Source organism: Theobroma umbraticum, unplaced genomic scaffold, assembly GCF_002168275.2.
Source record: "Theobroma umbraticum cultivar Fairchild unplaced genomic scaffold, ASM216827v3 scaffold_1682.0, whole genome shotgun sequence".
Lineage (NCBI taxonomy): Eukaryota > Viridiplantae > Streptophyta > Magnoliopsida > Malvales > Malvaceae > Theobroma > Theobroma umbraticum.
Window position 1 is genome coordinate 141,331 of NW_018397290.1, and position 19,236 is coordinate 160,566.

The window sequence follows — 19,236 nt, forward strand, 5'->3', positions numbered from 1 at the left end:
AACCTGCTTTAGTTCTTCTATTGATCCAAATCGAGTCCAACATGCATATAAAGAATTAATATTATGGAACCAGAAGAAAGATATGCAAGACTAGTTAAGGTTTCTAAACGATCTGCAAGAAACTTATATTGATTCACCTCATTATCCTTTAGTTTCATCTTATGAGAGCGTTATGACTAATTACATGAGCCTCTTCTATTAAGAACTTGAAAGCTATAGAAGTTCTGCAAAACAAACCTTCGACCGATTACCTTCAGCACAATCCATTAGATTAGAACAACTTCAGTGTGGCAAGATAATAAGTATATAATAATCAGATAGAAAAGGAATTACTTACTAAGATTTGCATAATCATATGGCTGATGCACATTATTAATCTGTATCTTTGCTTTAAAGAGGTCCATTATTGGTAAGCAAGATTCAAGCAGAATGAAAAAGGTGAACTAGTTTGCTCTCTTCTATTTTGCTGCAACTTGACTACTTTCTCTCATGGGTCCAGGAGATGGAATCTTATTCACAAGTTAGATGCCCCAACCTTTAAGAAAGTAAAACTATTGTAATGCTACAATTGACTAAAAAAGAGTATGCAACCTAACAACTATCAAGTAATTTGCCAATAGCCAAGTGCTTGATTTCATTAGTTGGATATACTTTACCTTTCACCAATGGATGTACAACAAGACATCCTCTAGTGGTATTCAAATTAAGTACTATCCTTGGTCCTTGCTCCCTGAATGCTTGATGTTATATTTATACACATGCATCTTTAGTTTTTCAAGGTATGTAAAAGAAAAGGAAGAGAATTGGGGCCCACTTCGTAAAGTTTCAGTTTCTTTATTTTCTTTTGGGTATTTTTTAAGTAATGGCTGCACTATAAGCATATAGGCAAAGCAGATAAATGATGCAAATTAGAAACAAAGCGGTCAAACTACACCTACCCCCCTCCCCTCCGTTCCTTCCCACCCAAACAAAATTCGGTATACAAGAAAAATTATGTACTATCAAAGAATCATGCTATCAAAAAAGCTTGTCAACTTATCTGAGATCTAGCCTTGCGTTTGTGGCCCATATATACAATTCACAAGTTCTTTACGAGTACAGGCAGGGAACAAATTTATATTCTTCAGTATGCTCAATCGCCTGAGCACAAATGGGAAGCTGGTTTGGTCACGCGAGGTAAAACGAACCACTTCATTGAACCAGAGGCACATGAACAGATTCATCAATGGCGTGTGCTCTCTATAACAATAACTAAAGCTGCTGATAGAGCTGAAGAAAACAATATTCTGTTGTATTAGTTGGGGCATGCAATAAGATTATCCAATGACATTTTCCAAGCAACTTTAATGAATCTAAAACCCTGTCTTCATCATCAATTTCTTTATTTTCTTATCAGTTTTTCTTTTAAAACCTTTTGCAATTTACATGAAAGGTTTTTCCAAATAGTAATCAGTAATAAGGCTTGCAAGATAAAACAGTTCTGTAAGTTGTATCTGATATTTAATACTGAACACCTTCCTTTCTCTGGTATCAGCTCCTGTATATTAACAACCTCTACTTCCAGCTCTTAAACCCCAGTCTTGACCACCATCTAACAACAGTTATTCAGCCTAGTACTATCATGGTGCCAAACTTGCATGGTAGATGCAAGTAAGTTTTTGCTGGCGAAGAATATGGTGATTGACAGATTGAGGGATATTGGAAGTTGTAGACGGGGAAACATTGGAACCTATAAGATGATGCTACACATCTCTCAGGTCAGAAACTGTTACCTCTGTGATAATAAGACAGAATTTTGAGACAGCAGACAATAGAGATTTAAACATGAAGAGCTCATGTTTAAATCAAGCAAGCGCTTTGAATAAGAAAGATCAAAAAGATTAAACTATCAAAATCTCCAACCTTATAACTTTGTTCTCTTTGGTGGATTGTTTGATACCCTGTGAACATATTAAACCTTGAAGATTCTGATGGCTGACATATACAGCAAAGTGATATTGCACCAACATAAGATCTCATCAGCCTCTGATATATACACTAATGGTTCAACAGGAAGGTAGGAGTTACCATAAAAGGAATTTCCAGATTCTCCATTTCTTCTTGGGCCAAAAGCTTCAACCAGGAAACAAGACACAATTTTGAGAAAAGACACAATTTTGAGAAAAGACCCAAAGTCATCTTACATCAGAGGATTAAGAAAGACAAAGATAAAAAGAAAAAAGTAACTTACTTTCTTTTGGTTTAGGGTCAACACGACCCATGTTATGATGGGTGAGAGAGAAAACTCTGCAGAGTCCAAAGAGGAGTCAAGCCGAAGAGAGGGAAGAATAAAAGTAGCCTCCAGCGGTTCTTGATGATTACAAGGAAAGGCTCTGATGAGAATCTCGTTTTTCTTTTTGTTACGCAGCCACAAAGGATTGGTGGCGTTCGTTGGCATCGTTTTGCATGAAAATCTTGTAAAACCAGTGTCGTCTGCTCCGCATTTTGGCGGGGTTTGAGGAGGTTCGACGTGTGACGCATTGACGGAGGGTCGAGGCTGTCGGAATCATCGTCGGAGATTAGTATGGATATTGAGGACATCGTTCCCGCCGGGAACGAGAAGAAAATTTGTTCCCGCTTTGGTGGTAGCGTGTGCGGAATTCGGTAGGTAGGAGCTTGGTTTCGTAACAAAACGGCGTCGTTTTCTTATCACTACGAAATAACTGGTACATAACCGATTTAGTACCTTTTTTCATAATTTTATTATTAGAAACTTGGTTTAATAACAAAATGATATCAGAGCAGAATCTGTTCGGAATCTCGTTTACTGTTTTTTTTCATAAGTTTACATCATTTTATGAGCATGCTTTGATCTCTCCAAATTGCTGTTATTAGCACTGCTAGAGATAAAAAAATTTAAGTAAAGATGAATCAAGCTCCATAGGTACTAAAACATGATATAGCCAAAGATAAGCAATTAAATTTATCTTAAAAAGGACCGAGCTTTGCACCACTCCAAGAGTCTCAGGATGAGAATTTACATATGTTCAAAAGCCCAAGATAAGGCTATGTACAGTAATGTGGATTTTCAGTTCACACAACCTAGAAAGATAAAGAACCATGGAATTTCCAGAATTCCTCTTCCAGGATATATCTCTAGAATAGAAAAGGCGCACCAATGTGGAGTTGGGAGGGGGGGAAGCAAAAAGATTCTAAGAAAGGAAAATAATGCATTTGAGTGGTGCTCAATCCCTAAATGATCCAATCCCACTAGGCAAAAACAGGGTAGGGTCTTGAGTTAGATCTGTACACCTGCACTTATCTAAGAAAAGCCTATGAGAGATCAATTCCGGTCAAGAACTTCTGCTGGCAAGTTCAGATCAAAGAATGCACCTCCATAAGTCTCCTTTTTAGGTCGCTTCTGGGATGGGCAACCATTGTCATCTGCACTCCCAAGGCTTATAGGTCGCTCATGTTTGCCTAAATTGCAATGTGTCAGTAAAACCTTCACCACATATGAGCTTTAATAATCATCAAACTATGTGTGCATGTGTGTGTTGATCTCTAACAGTGAAGTCAGCATACCACTAGTGCCACAATCAGAGGGAAGACAAGTATCAGCAGTTGTACTGGCTTTACTGTGCCAACAGACCGCAAGCTCTGATGCTTTTTCAATGCCCTTAGACTTGTATGGAGCTATATTATGGGTATTACATTGGAGAGAGCCCAACAAATCATTCTCAATGCATTCATACCTGCAAGTGATAGTCTCATCACATGAATTTTAAAAAGCCTCATAAAAATCAAGAACTATATTTTATAATACCCATACTTACATTTTCTTGCAAAGGGTATCGATGATCACAGAAAGATTGATTACTTGCATTCGTATCTCCATAACTTTATCATCAGTATATTGATCAAAGGGCTCTTCCAAAAACTTAGAGAGTTTCTCAACATTTGCCTCAAGTTGCTGCTGCTGATCCTCAAATAGATGCTGTTTTATTTCCCTTTCATCATTTGTCATCTCATCCTTGAATAATTCTTCTCCAAACATGTAAAACGCAAAAGGGTATGAATATGAAAGAACCCGCCTTGATCTGAAAAGTCTATAGAGTCCATTAGTTACCCAGCTGAAATCTCTAAGCCTCGATTCCCTCTCTTCTGAAATTGATACCTTCTCCAGTATAGTCTCCTTGAGTTTACTCTCAAGCTTGAAGGAATCTGTATGAGCTTTATAACGGTTGTGATAGTGCATATATCGATAGAGATCTCGCTTCGCTCGCTCAGTTTTTTTCTCTCGATCTTCTTTGTAGCGACCACAGCTGTGACCAGCAATTCTTGACCAAGTATGGTCCCTCCCAGTAGCTCCACCACACAGCCAGCTGTATGATTTGGAAAAGAGAGAAAACATGATATAAACCACAGTCAGCAAAAGATATCATAATAAATTAGGCTAGATGTGACCAGTGAAAGAAAAGCCTTAAAAGATAGAATCTCAAGTAACTCATATTCACCAGTGGGTAAATCATGTGGAACAAGCCAAATAATACCAGTAATTAGTCCAAACAAATTAAAAATAAATATATTAACAAAGGAAAGATGGGAAAAATCACTTATGCTTCTGTTGATGCGGCAACAAATGCAAGTTCAAAATTTTGATTAGACATGGACATTTATGCCAGAACCAAACACTTAACTTTTGAGGAGTAATAGTCACAACAATGAGATGACAATGAAACCTTTGCAAATTGTAATTGACATAAAAGGAAATCCTCACCAAAATGCTTGCCCACAGATACAACTCACAAGATTGCATCCACCATTCTTCTCCACAGGTTTGTGACACTTTGGACAAGGCTTTGTGTGAACCGTGATCCAATTGACTGTTTCTGATTCATCTCGGCACTTCTTGGTCCAAAGCTCCCACATCATACATGAACACGGTGAGTGTGCTTCTGATAAGCAACTGAAACAAAACTGTAGACCACAAGAACACTCTACCTCACAAAATTCATCATCCTCAACGCGTATTGCATTTCCACAATGAGGAGTACTAGGGCACCATTTAACCATCCTATTATCTTCGATGTATGACTCAAGAAGGAAACGATCAAATTTCTCTGCTAGATCAGGATGCTTTTTACCAACTAGACTTCTAACCACAGCTTCATCACAAATAGCATTGCATTTGTGTGCCATGCACCTAATGCGCCTACTCTGACCCTCATTTATTTTCACAACAAAATGCTCTGTCCAACCTAAAAACCAGTAGAGGGAAAATCAACTCAAAATACTAAAATGTACAAGCTGATACAACTTCAATAACTTTGTGCACACATCATCAAAATTCATATGTGTCTCTGAGTTGATCGTTAAGGGTCAATTTCAAGAGTTCTCAGCTTTGTTGACATGCTGATGCTATGTGGTGAACTGGTCATGTCATATATACATGCTTCAATAAGAAAAATCAGACTAAGGAGGGTGCTTACAGTCATTGCAAAAGTGATGGCCACAGGCCATTTTCGTCATCGTATCACCAGGTAACTCCTCCATGCATATGTCACACATAGCTGTAGATGAAGACAACACAGGTGTTCCTGTATCCTCACACTCAACAACAGAAACACCTGCTTCAGCAAACAAGTCTGCTTTTCCCTTCTCCACAAGCACCGCAAGCAACTTCTCAACGTCCCATCGGTAATGGATAAGTAAAGTCCGTGCATGGTGCTCCCTTAGAGATAGCATGTCCATTACTCTGCGTAGATCCTCCCTCTACCCAGAACACCAAAACAATCAATTCAATCATATGAAACAAAACACATCGGAAACCCACAAAAAAAGAAAGGAAATGAAATAAATCTTTACCTGTGCAGCTAAAAGTGATTCTTTTGTAATAACCTGCACAATGCCAGAAAGGGTCACAAAAAACCATGCCCATTCTCCAAATTAAGTATAAAATAGGGGCCAAAAGAAAGAGAAAGATAAGAACTCACAGAAACAATGTATAATGTTCTTCTTTAAGGGGTTTTCCCATTGAGGTTAAAGGTTTAAAATTCCCTATTTTCTGAGGGGGAAAAGTTTCAATGCACGCAATGCCATTGACTAAAACAAAACACAATCATGGTCATGAACATTACGTAGAAAAAATTCATCGAATTAAATGACCAGGTAGGTCATCAGCTCCTCCTCCTGCGACATTAGAGAATTACCTAATGCTACCACGCCCCCCCATACACACACACAGAGAACCTCAAAGTTGCTTCAAATTACTCTATCCACTCACAATCCGCAAACCCAGAAAAGGTAACAAAAAAAAAACCTTCCTTTGTTAACCATCTACCAGTAATCCACAGCTAATTCAACTACAAAAAACCAAAAAAAAATCCAGCTTCACACTGAAAAATAAACCAAAAACGAAGAATCAAGAAATCAATGACAATCAAAACAACCATTTGAATTCCCAATAACCCAAAAATGAAAAAGCAAGAGAGAAACGAATTTGACCTTGGTAGTGGGACCCTTGGAAGGGGCCCACTGGAAATCGGAGTCCTCATTCTCGAGCCCGTCGAGGGATTCTCGATCAGACGAATAGTAGTAATCCTCCTCGCCGCAGCTCGTGGAATCCTCCATCGCCCGATCGATCAATCAAACCAATTCCAAATTTATTTATTAATCACTATTATTATTCTGCCTATAATATCTCCAAAATCCCAGAAACAAAAAACGACAACTTTCAAAGCAAAAACTTTATGCAACGATCATAAACAATGATTCATGATATGGGATTTCGTTAAAATTCTGAATCGATCGATCAAGAACCAAAAAGACACGATTTTATTTCCGGCTAAAATTGCTTTTTCTTCCTTCCTTTTGCCGGCGAAAAAGAGAGAGAGAGAAGAAGAAGAAGCAGAAGCTTTTTATTGGAAAACGAAGCTTGCAATAGACAACCAATAAAATTACTAATTTATTTTCTTTTTCTTTTTCTTTTTTTTTATATTTTAATATTTGTGTGAGAGACAAAGAGAGAGAGCAGAAGAAGTAGAAAGAGAGATGCTGAAGATGCTTTGCTACCGCTGCTAATAAATGTACGACTAAAAAGAACGAAACGCCGTCGTTCAATTCATCCTTATTTGCTTTTTTTGATTATAATTAAGTTATATATGGCCATATTTATTTCCTTCTTTACTTCTAATTAAGTACTAAGACAGTAGTTCAAACATAATCCAAAGTTTAATATAGTATTATTATGAGAGAATTATTTAAGTATGATTTTAGCTAATTATTTTCTATCAACAGTAACAGTAATACCAAAATACATTTTATTCTATAAATAAATAGAAATTATTGTATTTTTATCTCAAAAAATTATTGAATTAATTACATACACAAGATATTAAATCCGGTAAGTGGGGATTAGATATGTTATATATTGATTGATGACGTAGTTTAATAAGAGAATATTAAATATATTTTCTTTTATATTGAATTTCATTTATCTTTACTTTCTTTTTGAATATGGTAAGTTATATGGGCAAAATTTTTTCCTTCTTCAATTTTAATTTCAATTCTCATCTCTATTTTCATGTGCTAACTTTTAAAGAAAAATAAAAGAATTTTAGTATAAATAGTACTTAAAATACAATCCAAAATTGAAACTGTATCATGATATATTATAAGTATTTTATTTTACTAAATTTATTCGGTGTGATATTTTGAGTAATTATTTTGATTAATTGTAATGATTATATTTAATTTTTTATATTTCGTGAATAAACAAGACTTATACATTCATTATATGTACAAAATCTTATATTTGAAAAGTGGAGATATTTTATGTTATGTATTAAATGATGACGCGATTTAATAAAAGAAGATTATAATGTATTTTCACCAAAGAAGATTTTTTTAACTCATTTAATTATCATCTATTTATGAAGTTAAGGTTTTGTTAAAAAAAAAAATCTTACATAATATTTAATTCAAAATAAAAAGAGAATAAAATAAAAAATAAAAATTTTATTAAATTTGATATATATAATACTTTAAGTACTTATTTTGGATAAATTTAATTACTATGATATTTTAAGCAACTATTTTGATTAATTGTAACGGTAATACTTAATATTTTTCATTTTGTAAATAAACAGAACTCATAATTAATTATAAAAAATTAATTGTCGTAAAAAATTATTGAATTAATTACATACACAAGATCTCATATGCTATATGTTGATTGATGACGTAAAATAATAAAATATTTTTATTGAGATTTTTATTATATTATTTATTTTTAGAAAATAATAAAATATATCAATTTAAAAATGCGAAATTTACAAATATAACGGCACGGAAAGCAATCTTACGCAATCATCCACGCGCGTCGCACGTGATGACCCAATCCGTTAAACCAACCATACTCTGTTCCCAAAATGGCCAAAGCCCCGGTTCTGTCCTAACCCCCAAAAACCTCAGAAAAATGTCTATGCTTCTCAAATCCTTCATTTTCCTATCCTTTCGATTCAGACCCCTCGCTGTTTTCCCTTCTGTATTACTCCCCAAATCACCTTGTAGGAACCGTCGAACCCTTTCCTTCGTTTCCGCTTCCAGTCATCCATCTCCTCCTCCTCCTTCCCTGTCCCCTGAAACTCCCAAAGCCATCGCACCACTAGCCCCTTCCAAGCACTCTCTCCAGTGGGTATCTCGCACCGCTTTTTGTGGTGATTTGTCAAGTGAAGATGTGGGTTCCCGGGTCCGGCTTTGCGGGTGGGTCGCTCTCCACCGGGTCCATGGTGGCCTCACCTTTCTTAATCTCAGAGACCACACTGGCATTGTCCAGGTATTTACTTAATTTTTCCAATTTTCATATAGAAAGAAAAGTTTTTTTGAAATGGGTTTTTAGCATTTCTTTGGGTGTTTTTGAATTATAGATTACGTCGCTCCCAGATGAGTTTCCTGATGCCCATGCAGCTATCAAGGATTTGAGGCTTGAGTATGTGGTTGCTGTTGATGGTCTTGTCCGGTCTCGGCCCAGCGAGGCTGTTAACAAGAAAATGAAAACCGGCACAATAGAGGTATAAAACTATATTTAAGCTTGTGTATTTATTCTTATTACTATGTGTTTAATTTGATGTCAATTACATCTGCCAGGTTGCTGCGGAGCATGTTCAGATATTAAATGCTGTAAGATCAAAGCTACCATTCTTGGTTACCAGTGCGGATGATGCAAAGGATTTTGTCAAGGAGGAAATCCGTTTAAGGTAGCCAGCTTCGAACTTACTTGTCTGAGTTTAGTTCTGAGAAGCTATGCACTTGATTAGCTGGTAAACTGATATTATCTTTATAATATGAATGGAGAGAAGAATCAGCTACATTGTTCCTGATGACTTGCCTAGATTAGTTTTAGAGTCTGTTTTTGGAGTATTGCTTCTAACTTCTGAATTATCACAAGCAATTCCAGTTTGGTACAGATGTTTTCCTTATGATATAACTGGGAATTTGAATTGATGTTTATTGTCGGTATACCTGTTCATAGATATCGATGCCTTGATTTACGCCGGCACCAAATGAATTTCAACATCATGCTGCGTCATAGAGTGGTGAAACTCGTTCGACGATATCTAGAGGATGTACATAATTTTGTGGAGGTATAACCCTTTGAAGTTTGTTCTACTATAATAATTTATAATTATAATTTCTTTAGTTCGTTTTCTAGTGATTCATGTTCAGTCTGTGTTGATTCTGACCTTTTCATGGTTATAAGGTAGATTGAAACTCCAGTGCTCTCTAGATCTACTCCAGAAGGTGCTCGGGATTATTTGGTGCCATCTAGGATCCAGGTATTAATGATTCAGCTGCTATTCACCTCCATAATATGCCTTTAATACTGCATGAAACAACTTTTGTGATGTCAAAAAGCTTCATATCCTAAGGGTTATTTATTCACTCAATAAGGGTTAAACTTTTCAAGTGTTCAGTTTTTATCTGTCATTGGGACACTGGAGCAGGTCTGATTCACTCTAATGTATATTTTGAAGCCAGGAACATTCTATGCTTTGCCTCAAAGTCCGCAGCTTTTCAAGCAAATGTTAATGGTTTCTGGTTTTGATAAATATTATCAAATAGCAAGGTAAGCTTTCTAGATGCTGTCAGAGCATGTTAGTCTACTGCAATGATTGTCTCTATCTGGATAAGCTTTCTCCATTTTTTCTGGCTTACTCAGGCCCTTTTGGTTTCCCCTTTTGCAACCCCCATGATGAAGGCAAGTGTGAGAATCTTCTAGGATATAACCACAATATAAATTCTTTTTCTTTTCCAGATGTTTTAGAGATGAAGATCTGAGAGCAGATAGACAGCCTGAGTTCACACAGCTTGATATGGAAATGGCTTTCACTCCATTGGAGGACATACTGAGGCTTAATGAAGACTTAATTAGAAAGGTTAGTGAGTTGGGGGCAATATGCTTCGATGTTTGAGTCCAAGCTCCAAAAATCTGTCACGAGGAATAATTCATAAATATTTGCTGGTTTGTTTGGATATAAGGGTCTCAAATATTTAGTTACAGTTGTTTCCTGCCTAAAATTTGGGGAAAAAGGAAGCTGCTTATGAAAACCATTGAACTTTGGCATCAAGTCATATGTGATAACAAAATGGAGTATGTGAGTCTATTCATTGGTGAAGGTTCTCTGTATTACAAATATATGTACCCATTGGTAAATAAAGTATTCAAGTTTAACTCTGTAGTAACCTGCTTAGCTTGAGATAAGCTTCATGGGGTTCGGCTCATGGGCTTTCTAAGTGGCTTGGCTTCATTTTACATTGGCCTGCCATTAGTCGAGCTAGGTTTGCTAATTGACAGCCTAGGTAGACACTTGAGGCATTCATCAGAAGGCCTTTGTCAGTGCATTTTTCGTTGAATGTAGGTGAATGTAATTGCCTTCACCATCTGAGGCATTGGAAGTAATGTTATGTATTTATTGGAATTTCATATTTTTTTAGTATGTGCACGTTGTAGGAGTGTTAAGAAAGCTTATTCACTGTAGGTTTTTCTAGAGATTAAAGGCGTCCAGCTACCCAATCCTTTCCCAAGGCTTACATATGCTGAGGCAATGGATCGATATGGTTCAGATAAGCCAGACATCAGATTTGATCTTGAGTTGAAAAATGTAATGATCTTTATTCAATTATTTACTAAGCACATATTGTGTAAGATTTGCTGATTTACTTGGCAGTCATTGTCTAATATTTGCTTATCTTTTTGCTTCCCACCGGAGCTGCAGGTATCTGATCTCTTCTTAGACTCTCCCTTCAGACTCTTTGCAGATACATTGAAAAATGGTGGAATTATCAAAACATTATGTGTGCCATCAGGTGCTAAAAGGTTTTCGAACACAGCTCTTAAGAAAGGTGATGTTTATAATGAAGCAATCAAGTCTGGAGCAAAGGGTCTACCCTTCCTAAAGGTCTTGGATGATGGTAAATAGTGTTATTCTCTATGTAGCTTTGATTTTCCTTTCCTCATTTGAAAATGTTGATTTCTTAATTTTAAAGCTTGTTTTGATGGATTTATTATCCTTTCAGGAGAGATTGAGGGAATTCCTACATTAGTATCTAGTTTAGGTCCAACAAACAGAGAGCCATTTTTGAGACAATGCTCTGCAGGACCAGGTGATCTGATCTTGTTTGCAGTTGGCCATCATACATCAGTTAACAGAACCTTAGATCGACTTAGGGTATTCATTGCCCATGAACTTGGTTTGGTTAACTATGTAAGTTCCTGATCAGCCTTCAATCGGAAATATATATAGTTGTTTCTCTCCTTTTTTCTCTAACCAAAGCTTTTTCTTCAATTCTGAAATGCAGTCCAGGCATTCAATTTTGTGGGTGACTGATTTCCCAATGTTTGAGTGGAATGAATTGGAGCAGAGACCTGAGGTCTGTTTCATGCTTTTGTTATGTCTTTGGTGATTCTAGTGAAATAATTGATATATTTTCTATTCTTCGGAAAAAATTAGCATTATTGTCTTAGGTTCCCTTGGTCCACTGTATAATTAATCCCTACGATAGTTTGCCATTAGTATCAATGTCTGATTTTATGTTATTCTTAAGGAACTAACAAAGTGGCTGAGTTTCAAGATCTGATTTTTGTTGGTGTATAAATTCTTGCTGTTTTATCAAAATGGAAGGCAGTAGATACCTCAAAGTTTAGATTTTATCATTTCTTTATTTTTCTCTTTGTTTTCATTTGGTGGCATGCATGTGCTTACATAACAAACTTTTGGGCAAAGCTTTACCTTGTTAAATTAATGTTACATGTAGGGGTGTGCATAGGTCGGTTCGGTCGGTTTTGACGAAAAACCGACTAAAAATTTTTGGAATTTAACCGACCGAACCGCCATAGTATAAAGTCGGTTTCGGTCGGTTTTTTTGAATGTCGGTTTCGGTCGGTTTTGGTGATGAAATTAATGGGTTGAAGAATGGAAGACTGATAAGCAAAAAGCAAGGGTGAAGGGAGAGGGAAATTAACTCTGGACTCGTAGTCCGCGAGGGGGGGGGGGGGGAATTAGGTCCTAGCGGGGGTGGGAGGAAATTTCTGGACTTGAGTGGGGGAGGCGGAATTGGGACTCGTGGGAGGGGGCCGGGGGAATCGGACTCGTGGGAGGGGGGCCGAGGGGAATCAGGTCGGGGGCCGGGGCAGTCTAGAGTTGAGACTAGGGGGAGGGGCGCCGGCGGGAGAATCAGGTGAGTTGGAGAGATTGGGGGGGGATTTTGTTAGGTCGGCGGGTTGGGAGGAGAATTAGCCAATTAGGGTCAGCACCGAGTCGGGGCTTCGGGGGGTTCGGGGAAGTACTAGAGTGCTGTGCTGCTGCTGCCGGGGCAGCCGGGGCGGGACCCATGGGTCACCTTGAATAGTCGGTTTTTCGGTCGGTTCGGGGGGGGGGGGGGATGATTCCCGCACGCATCGAGCCGATCAGCCGACGAGGCCGATCGGCACAACCGACGGTTGCAAAAACAACCGTCGGTTACAATAACCGACGGTTGCGGTCGGTTGGGCGGTTCCAACCGACCGTTGCCCTCCCCTAGTTACATGGTAGTTTTAGTTTGTTAAATACTATATTATTTCTTGTCACCTGCCTGTTTTTGAAAAAGTATTTATGTTGTAGGCCTTGCATCACCCATTTACTGCACCACACCCTGAAGATATGGAAGATCTTTCTTCTGCACGTGCCCTTGCTTATGACATGGTTTACAATGGAGTTGAGGTATTTACATTGTTTGCTTTCTGGCAGCTCTAAAGGGTAAGGAATTCATTAACCACCTCTTATAGATCGTAACTTAATGCATTATTGCCTCTGTCATTGTCAGATTGGTGGAGGAAGTTTAAGGATTTTTAAACGTGAGGTCCAACAGAAAGTATTGGAAACTGTTGGCATCTCTTCTGAACAGGTGAGAAGAACCTTAAGCTATTCTAAGATATACTAATGGTTATTCTTTGTGCCATATAACTGGGGAAATCTTGCGTCTGTTGACGATCTGCCTATTGAGTTTTCTTGCCAAGAAAGGCCAAGGGTTTGGTTGGTTCTTTTATCTAACTAGTGTCAATTGGATAGTCTGATCCACCATGAGACTGGCCCAAAGAAACATAATAAACCAGAATACTTACTAATTTTAGAAAAGCAGAGATTTGTTTGAGTTCTTAATCCTTAACTGTTCCAAATAATGTGGTTATATGTTACTTCATGTACAGGCTGAAGCAAAGTTTGGCTATCTTCTGGAAGCTTTAGACATGGGTGCTCCTCCACATGGTTAGGCATGCCTAGGCCACAGTTCTATGACTTTTTAATTTGGAAAAAAATCACTTGCTATTAACCTTTTGCCTATTTCAGGGGGAATTGCTTATGGTTTGGATAGATTGGTTATGTTGTTAGCAGATGCAAATTCTATCAGAGATGTCATTGCTTTCCCGAAGACAACTACTGCTCAGTGTGCCCTCACTCGAGCGCCATCCGGAGTGGATATCCAACAGTTGAAGGATCTCTCACTGCAGACCCAATAGTTTCTTCTTCATTTGCTTGTCTTTACGAAAAGCCAGCTAGGTTGTCCATTAGCCATTCTATTAATCACCATTGGTTGATTATAAAGCTTCTGTTCCTTGTATGCTGTTTTTCTTTCATTCTTAACAAAAAAGTTGGAATACGTCGAATTTTGATATGAGAAATTATAGCTGTATCTGTGGAACTATACCTATGTCATATTTTTGTTCTATCATCAATGGACGAGTCTCGAGTTTTAAGTATTTCCTGCTATTCAGTTATTCATTTTAATATCACTGAAATGTTCTGGAGCTATGACAGAATTTAGCTTTTGCTCTTTCATTTTGGAGAATTTAATACAGCTGATGATGCTTTCTTGTAATTCAACGGTCAGCTGGTCATTACATTAATCTTTATCCTGGGCATTATCATCATAAAATTCATTGGTGCCTCTATGAATGTATGAATGTAGTTATTGTGGTCTTAAAACTCTGAAAATGAAAATCGAGTTTAAATAGGTGTTAAAATCCACAAAATAACAAAAGTAAAAAAAAAAAAAACGTTTTAGAGAACTAGAAGTATTTTTTATTCTCAAGTTGTGTGCTATTGATAAAGTGAAGGGTATTTATACATTGGTAGTTAGCTCGCAAGATAAAGATAAAATTATTTAAATGATTTAATTTAAAGAGATAATATTTTAATTAAATTTTAATTTTAATTTAATTTGTATTTAAATACATTAGTAAATTGCATAGCTCAAATTAGATTAGATATTTTGAGGTGTGCTACTTTTGTATACGAGTTGGACCTTTTTTTTGACTTGTTGGGTTGCTTAGCCTGTTAGCTTATCTCAGTTGGTTGGCTTATTAGCCTGCCTAATGAACTTGGGTTTGTTTGAACTCTTGAACTATAACATCTTCCTTTATTTAATCCAATAACATCTTTATGATTTAGAAATGAACGTCTTTATGCACTGTGATATCATGATCGTCCTATCGCATGTGTTTGTCTTGAACAACCTCATTTTATGCACTTTTGACTTACACACACTACTTTGGAATGCCTAATTTCTTTTAACACTTGTTGTGGACCAATTTGCCATTGCCTTAACCCACTGGTTTCACAAGTGCTTGTAGGTCTCGACGATTTCACATCATGTCTTAAGCCTCTTGGCCTTTCTAGCTCTCGTTTGTGGCAATCTCATCGCCATTGATCTTGGTCTCTTTTAGATCATATGGGATTTTGCTATCATTTGTTACTCCTTTAGGTGCAACATGATGTTGCTTAATCTAAGTATGCTCTTAGCTCCCTTGTCGTGGATGATGGCACTCTTTGCCATTACATTGACATTTCTCTCAAACTGTATGGATAGTTTAACGGGTTTCCTCTTTTTTGTGCAACACTAGATTTCTTAGGTGTAACCACTCATCGGGTCCCTCTATACATTGGTTATCACTTTTGTTGCGTAGATCTTTCTCATCTAGCATGAAAACAAGGAACTTTTTACACATGGGGCAAACCCATGTCAAGTGTAACTCCTCGTATGATAAACATTTGACAGATTACTTTCCTTGCCATTCCACTTGGTGATTGCCTTGGTCAGGTGGCATGGTGACTTTTTGTTAGCCTTTTCCTTTGATTCATTATCCTTTTTTAACCCACTATTGCCTTTTTTCTTGAGTCAGGATGAGCGAAGCTCAACCAAACTCTCAACTACCAATATGGCTTGTGTAAGGTCTTGCGCGCCTTTACTTTAAAGCTTTTGCTTTGTCCATGGCTTCAAGCCATCCATAAACGTAAATAACATCTCTTTCTCCTTAGCATCACTAATCTGTAACAACAATTCATTGAATTCTTTAACATTTTATCTTATCTCACTTGTTAGGTTAGTCTCCTAAACTTCCCACGAGCCTTATCTTCTATACACTCAAGATAGAACTACTTTTGAAACTCTTTTTGAAACTTCTCCCACCCAAGTGCTGATGGTTTCTCCATAAAGCTTCTCATCATACGTACGTCGCCACTATAGCAAGTCTGTGTTTACCAAACATATAGGGGTTGAATTGATCTATAGAGCATTCTCTGTGATACTTATTGCTTTGAAGTACTGCTTTAAGCTCCAAAAGAAATTGTCCACCTCGTTGGCTTCTCGTTTGTTTTAAAACTCCTTAGGCTTGAGCACATTTTATGGTTGCCTTGAGTATGATGAGCTCAACCTTGAGCCTTCATATCTCTTATCGAACAAACTCAACCATTTTCTCTAGTGTTGCATCTCGATGGTTTAAGATCTCCACTAACTCGTTGAAGGCTGATTGTAATTCTCCACGAATATCTTCATCATAGACCCCAACTTATCTATGATGACTTCAACTTCCGCAAATCTAGCCTTTATCTCCCCTATGACCACTTTTATCTTTATCCTGGATACTTAGTTGTTAAAAGTAAATACCATGTCCCTCGAATTAGACTTAACTTGCTTAGCAAGACTTCTGGTTTCTATCACTTTTTGGGTGGGTGAAAATTGGTCAGTTATGGATGCCATTTTCTTGTTTGATCCTCTGGGCTCTTATACCAATTATCATGTGTTGAAAGATTCTAGCTCAACTTTATGTAATCTTAAGCTCTGAAGATTGAGTTTAAGCCTTAAAACTCAAAAAATAGTGAAAGCAAAAGAAAGAAAAAAGCTAGAGCTTTTAGAGAAATGGAATAATTCTTATTCTTGAGTTGTATGTTACAAATAAAGTAAATGGTTATTTATAGGCTAATAGCCCCTAATCGGATAAAATTAGATTAAAAGATAGATATAATGCTAAGAGATTTAATTTAAAAAGATAATATTCAAAACCAAATCTTAATCTAATTTATATTCAAATACATCAGTAACTATAAGAGTTCAAATCCGATTAGACACACTTAGAGGTGTGCGGATATTTTTAGCCCTAGTATGTGGGCTGGGCTTTTGTTTGGCATGCTAAGCTATTTAACTTGTTGGCTTATTTAGGCTGTCAGATCTACATGGGCTATTAGCTTGCCTAAGTTGTTAGTTTGCTTATGCTACTAGCTTGCTTAATGAACTTGAGCTAGTTTGAACTCTTAGGATTTGACACTTCATTCCTACTTCCTTAAACAATTAAAAGTTTGAAAAGACAAGTTTTATTTTTTGAATGAACCAGTAGGAATGAATCAACAGATTTTTATTCCCAAAAGGGAGAATTACCTGTGGTTGATTTGTATAGATATAGTCTATCACACAAGTCAGTTTTAATCACATAAATTATTAAAAAACGCCTCTTTTCCAAAGATGGAATTGTCTTAAATGGTTCATGTTTCCTAGGTGCTCTACACCTTTCTTTTGGAAACAAATCTATAAGTGCATTTTATCCTTGATAGGAAAAAAGATTTAGAAACAAATTCAAAGGTTGAAAGTAGGAAATCCATAATGTAGAGAATCAACTTTACACTACCTCATTAATGGTTAAAAGTACACAAATTTCTGTACATTATTTTACAAACTCCATAATCTAAGATAATCACTGCTAGTCTAAACCTTATTTTCTCCATCCATACCTACAAACCTATTGAGTTCATTTTCTCCTTTCATACCTAGAAAGTTCAAAACTCATTTATAATGTAATGACATTCCTAATGCACCTATTAAACATATATAATGAACATTAATAAATTCATGAAGCTTTAAACATTCTATACTGTTCAAGATCCTAGAATACCAAATTATGTAAAAATGTATTACATGATCACTATTGTTTTTATATTCGAGCAGTACACATATACAATTTTCAATCTTCACTTTCTTTAAAAGTTGCACTAAACAAATTAAAATTGGAATTTGCTTCTTTCATGATTTTTTAGCAACTACTGCCTATTCACTATCACATGACAACAAATGCCATGCCTTTCTAAGAAATTGTGGCTAAGAAAAAAGTTTTCGAGAAAAATCTAAGTTGGATATTAGTGAAATAGAAAAGAGTGTAATTGATGGACTATATGACATTCCACTACTATTTGTTGCTTCTCTGGTTGTGAATGATTACACTCCTTGCCACTCCACTGGCCTTTTTCTCAAGCTATATAGATAGTCTGATAGGTTTTCTCTTCCTTGTGCAACATTAGGCTCTCAAGGTGTGACCACTCATTAAGTTCCTCTACATGTTATTAGTTGCCACTCTTATTGCCTAAATCCACATCATCCAACATGATAACTAAAAGTTTTTTACACATGGGGTAGTCCCTCATTAAGTGCAATTCCTCTCACAAACATTTGGCGAGTTTCATTTCCTTACCTTTCCTTTGACTATCTTTGTCTGGTGGTATGGTGACTTCTTATCAACCTCTACCTCTAATCCATTATCTTTCTTGGGCCAAGATGAATAGCCTCCAATTAAACTCTTGGCTACCACTATAGCTTGCGTGAGGTCTTGCATGCCTTTACGCTAAAGGTCTTGCTTTGTCTATGGATTCAAGTCATCTTAAATGCAAATAATGCATTTTTTGCTAATTTGCAAAAACAATTTAGAGAACTTTTTAACATATTCTCCTACCTCACTTTGTTAAGTCAATCTTTTAAGCTTCCCTTGAGCTTTATCCTCGACACACTCAAGATAGAACTAATTCCGAAACTCTTTTTGGAACTCTGCTCAAGTGCTAATGATTGCTCCACTGACTTTCTCATCACACCTACATCACCACCACAATAAGGTTATATACACAAAGTACGTAAGCAATCGAATTGATTCACAAAGCGTCCTCCGTGATGCTCATTGCTTTAAAGTATTGCATAAAGCTCTATAAGAAGTTGTTCACCTTATTGGCTTCTCGTTTGCCATGGATCTCTTTGGACTTGGGCACCTTCAATTAAGTCTCTATTTGAGTAGTTGGCAAACCACCTTTTATGCTTACCTTAAGTGCCACAAGCTTGTCTTCAAGCCCCTATACCTCTTGCCGAAGTGACTCAACCAACTTCTCTAGTATCGCATCTCAATGGTTCATTATCTTTATTGACTATTAAGGGTTAACTGCAACCCTCCACGAAGCCCGTCATCTTAGAACCCCAACTCTTTCATGTTGGCTTCAACCTCCTCACATCTATCCTTTATCTCTCCCACGACCACCTTCATCTTGGATACTCAACCATTGAGATTGGACTACATGCCCTTCGAACTAAACTTACCTTGTTTGGCTAAACCTCTAGTCTCCCTTAGCTCCT

The 19,236-nt window shown here is 36.9% G+C and overlaps 2 protein-coding genes and 1 long non-coding RNA gene across 4 annotated transcripts; 1 reads left to right on the forward strand and 2 right to left on the reverse strand.

Annotated features, from left to right (window-relative positions):
- Positions 1 to 980: 980 nt before the first annotated feature.
- LOC110428704 (uncharacterized) lies at positions 981 to 2,658 on the reverse strand. Its single transcript, XR_002446489.2, has 2 exons — positions 2,231 to 2,658; positions 981 to 2,112 (listed from the first exon to the last, which is right to left on the reverse strand). It is a non-coding gene; the product is annotated as an uncharacterized LOC110428704 (long non-coding RNA).
- Positions 2,659 to 2,939: 281 nt separating this feature from the next.
- LOC110428703 (putative E3 ubiquitin-protein ligase ARI2) lies at positions 2,940 to 7,025 on the reverse strand. 2 transcript variants are annotated; one of them, XM_021444609.2, is made up of 8 exons: positions 6,487 to 6,603; positions 5,976 to 6,377; positions 5,848 to 5,880; positions 5,472 to 5,754; positions 4,760 to 5,240; positions 3,816 to 4,364; positions 3,565 to 3,734; positions 2,940 to 3,459 (listed from the first exon to the last, which is right to left on the reverse strand). In XM_021444609.2, the coding sequence occupies exons 4-8, from the start codon at positions 5,731 to 5,733 to the stop codon at positions 3,323 to 3,325; spliced, it is 1,599 nt and encodes a 532-aa protein (XP_021300284.1). In that variant the 5' UTR covers positions 5,734 to 5,754; positions 5,848 to 5,880; positions 5,976 to 6,377; positions 6,487 to 6,603; the 3' UTR covers positions 2,940 to 3,322. The 2 variants fall into 2 exon arrangements, with proteins under 2 accessions (XP_021300284.1, XP_021300283.1); XM_021444608.2 differs by lacking the exon at positions 5,976 to 6,377 and having other exon boundaries at positions 6,487 to 7,025.
- Positions 7,026 to 8,403: 1,378 nt separating this feature from the next.
- LOC110428644 (tRNA synthetase class II (D, K and N) family protein) lies at positions 8,404 to 14,275 on the forward strand. The gene is made up of 15 exons (XM_021444530.2): positions 8,404 to 8,818; positions 8,910 to 9,053; positions 9,130 to 9,239; positions 9,515 to 9,626; positions 9,747 to 9,818; positions 10,017 to 10,108; positions 10,298 to 10,418; positions 11,022 to 11,144; positions 11,259 to 11,454; positions 11,560 to 11,747; positions 11,842 to 11,913; positions 13,143 to 13,241; positions 13,345 to 13,425; positions 13,727 to 13,784; positions 13,866 to 14,275. Exons 1-15 carry the CDS (start codon positions 8,459 to 8,461, stop codon positions 14,033 to 14,035), a joined length of 1,998 nt encoding a protein of 665 aa, XP_021300205.2. The 5' UTR covers positions 8,404 to 8,458; the 3' UTR covers positions 14,036 to 14,275.
- Positions 14,276 to 19,236: the final 4,961 nt, after the last annotated feature.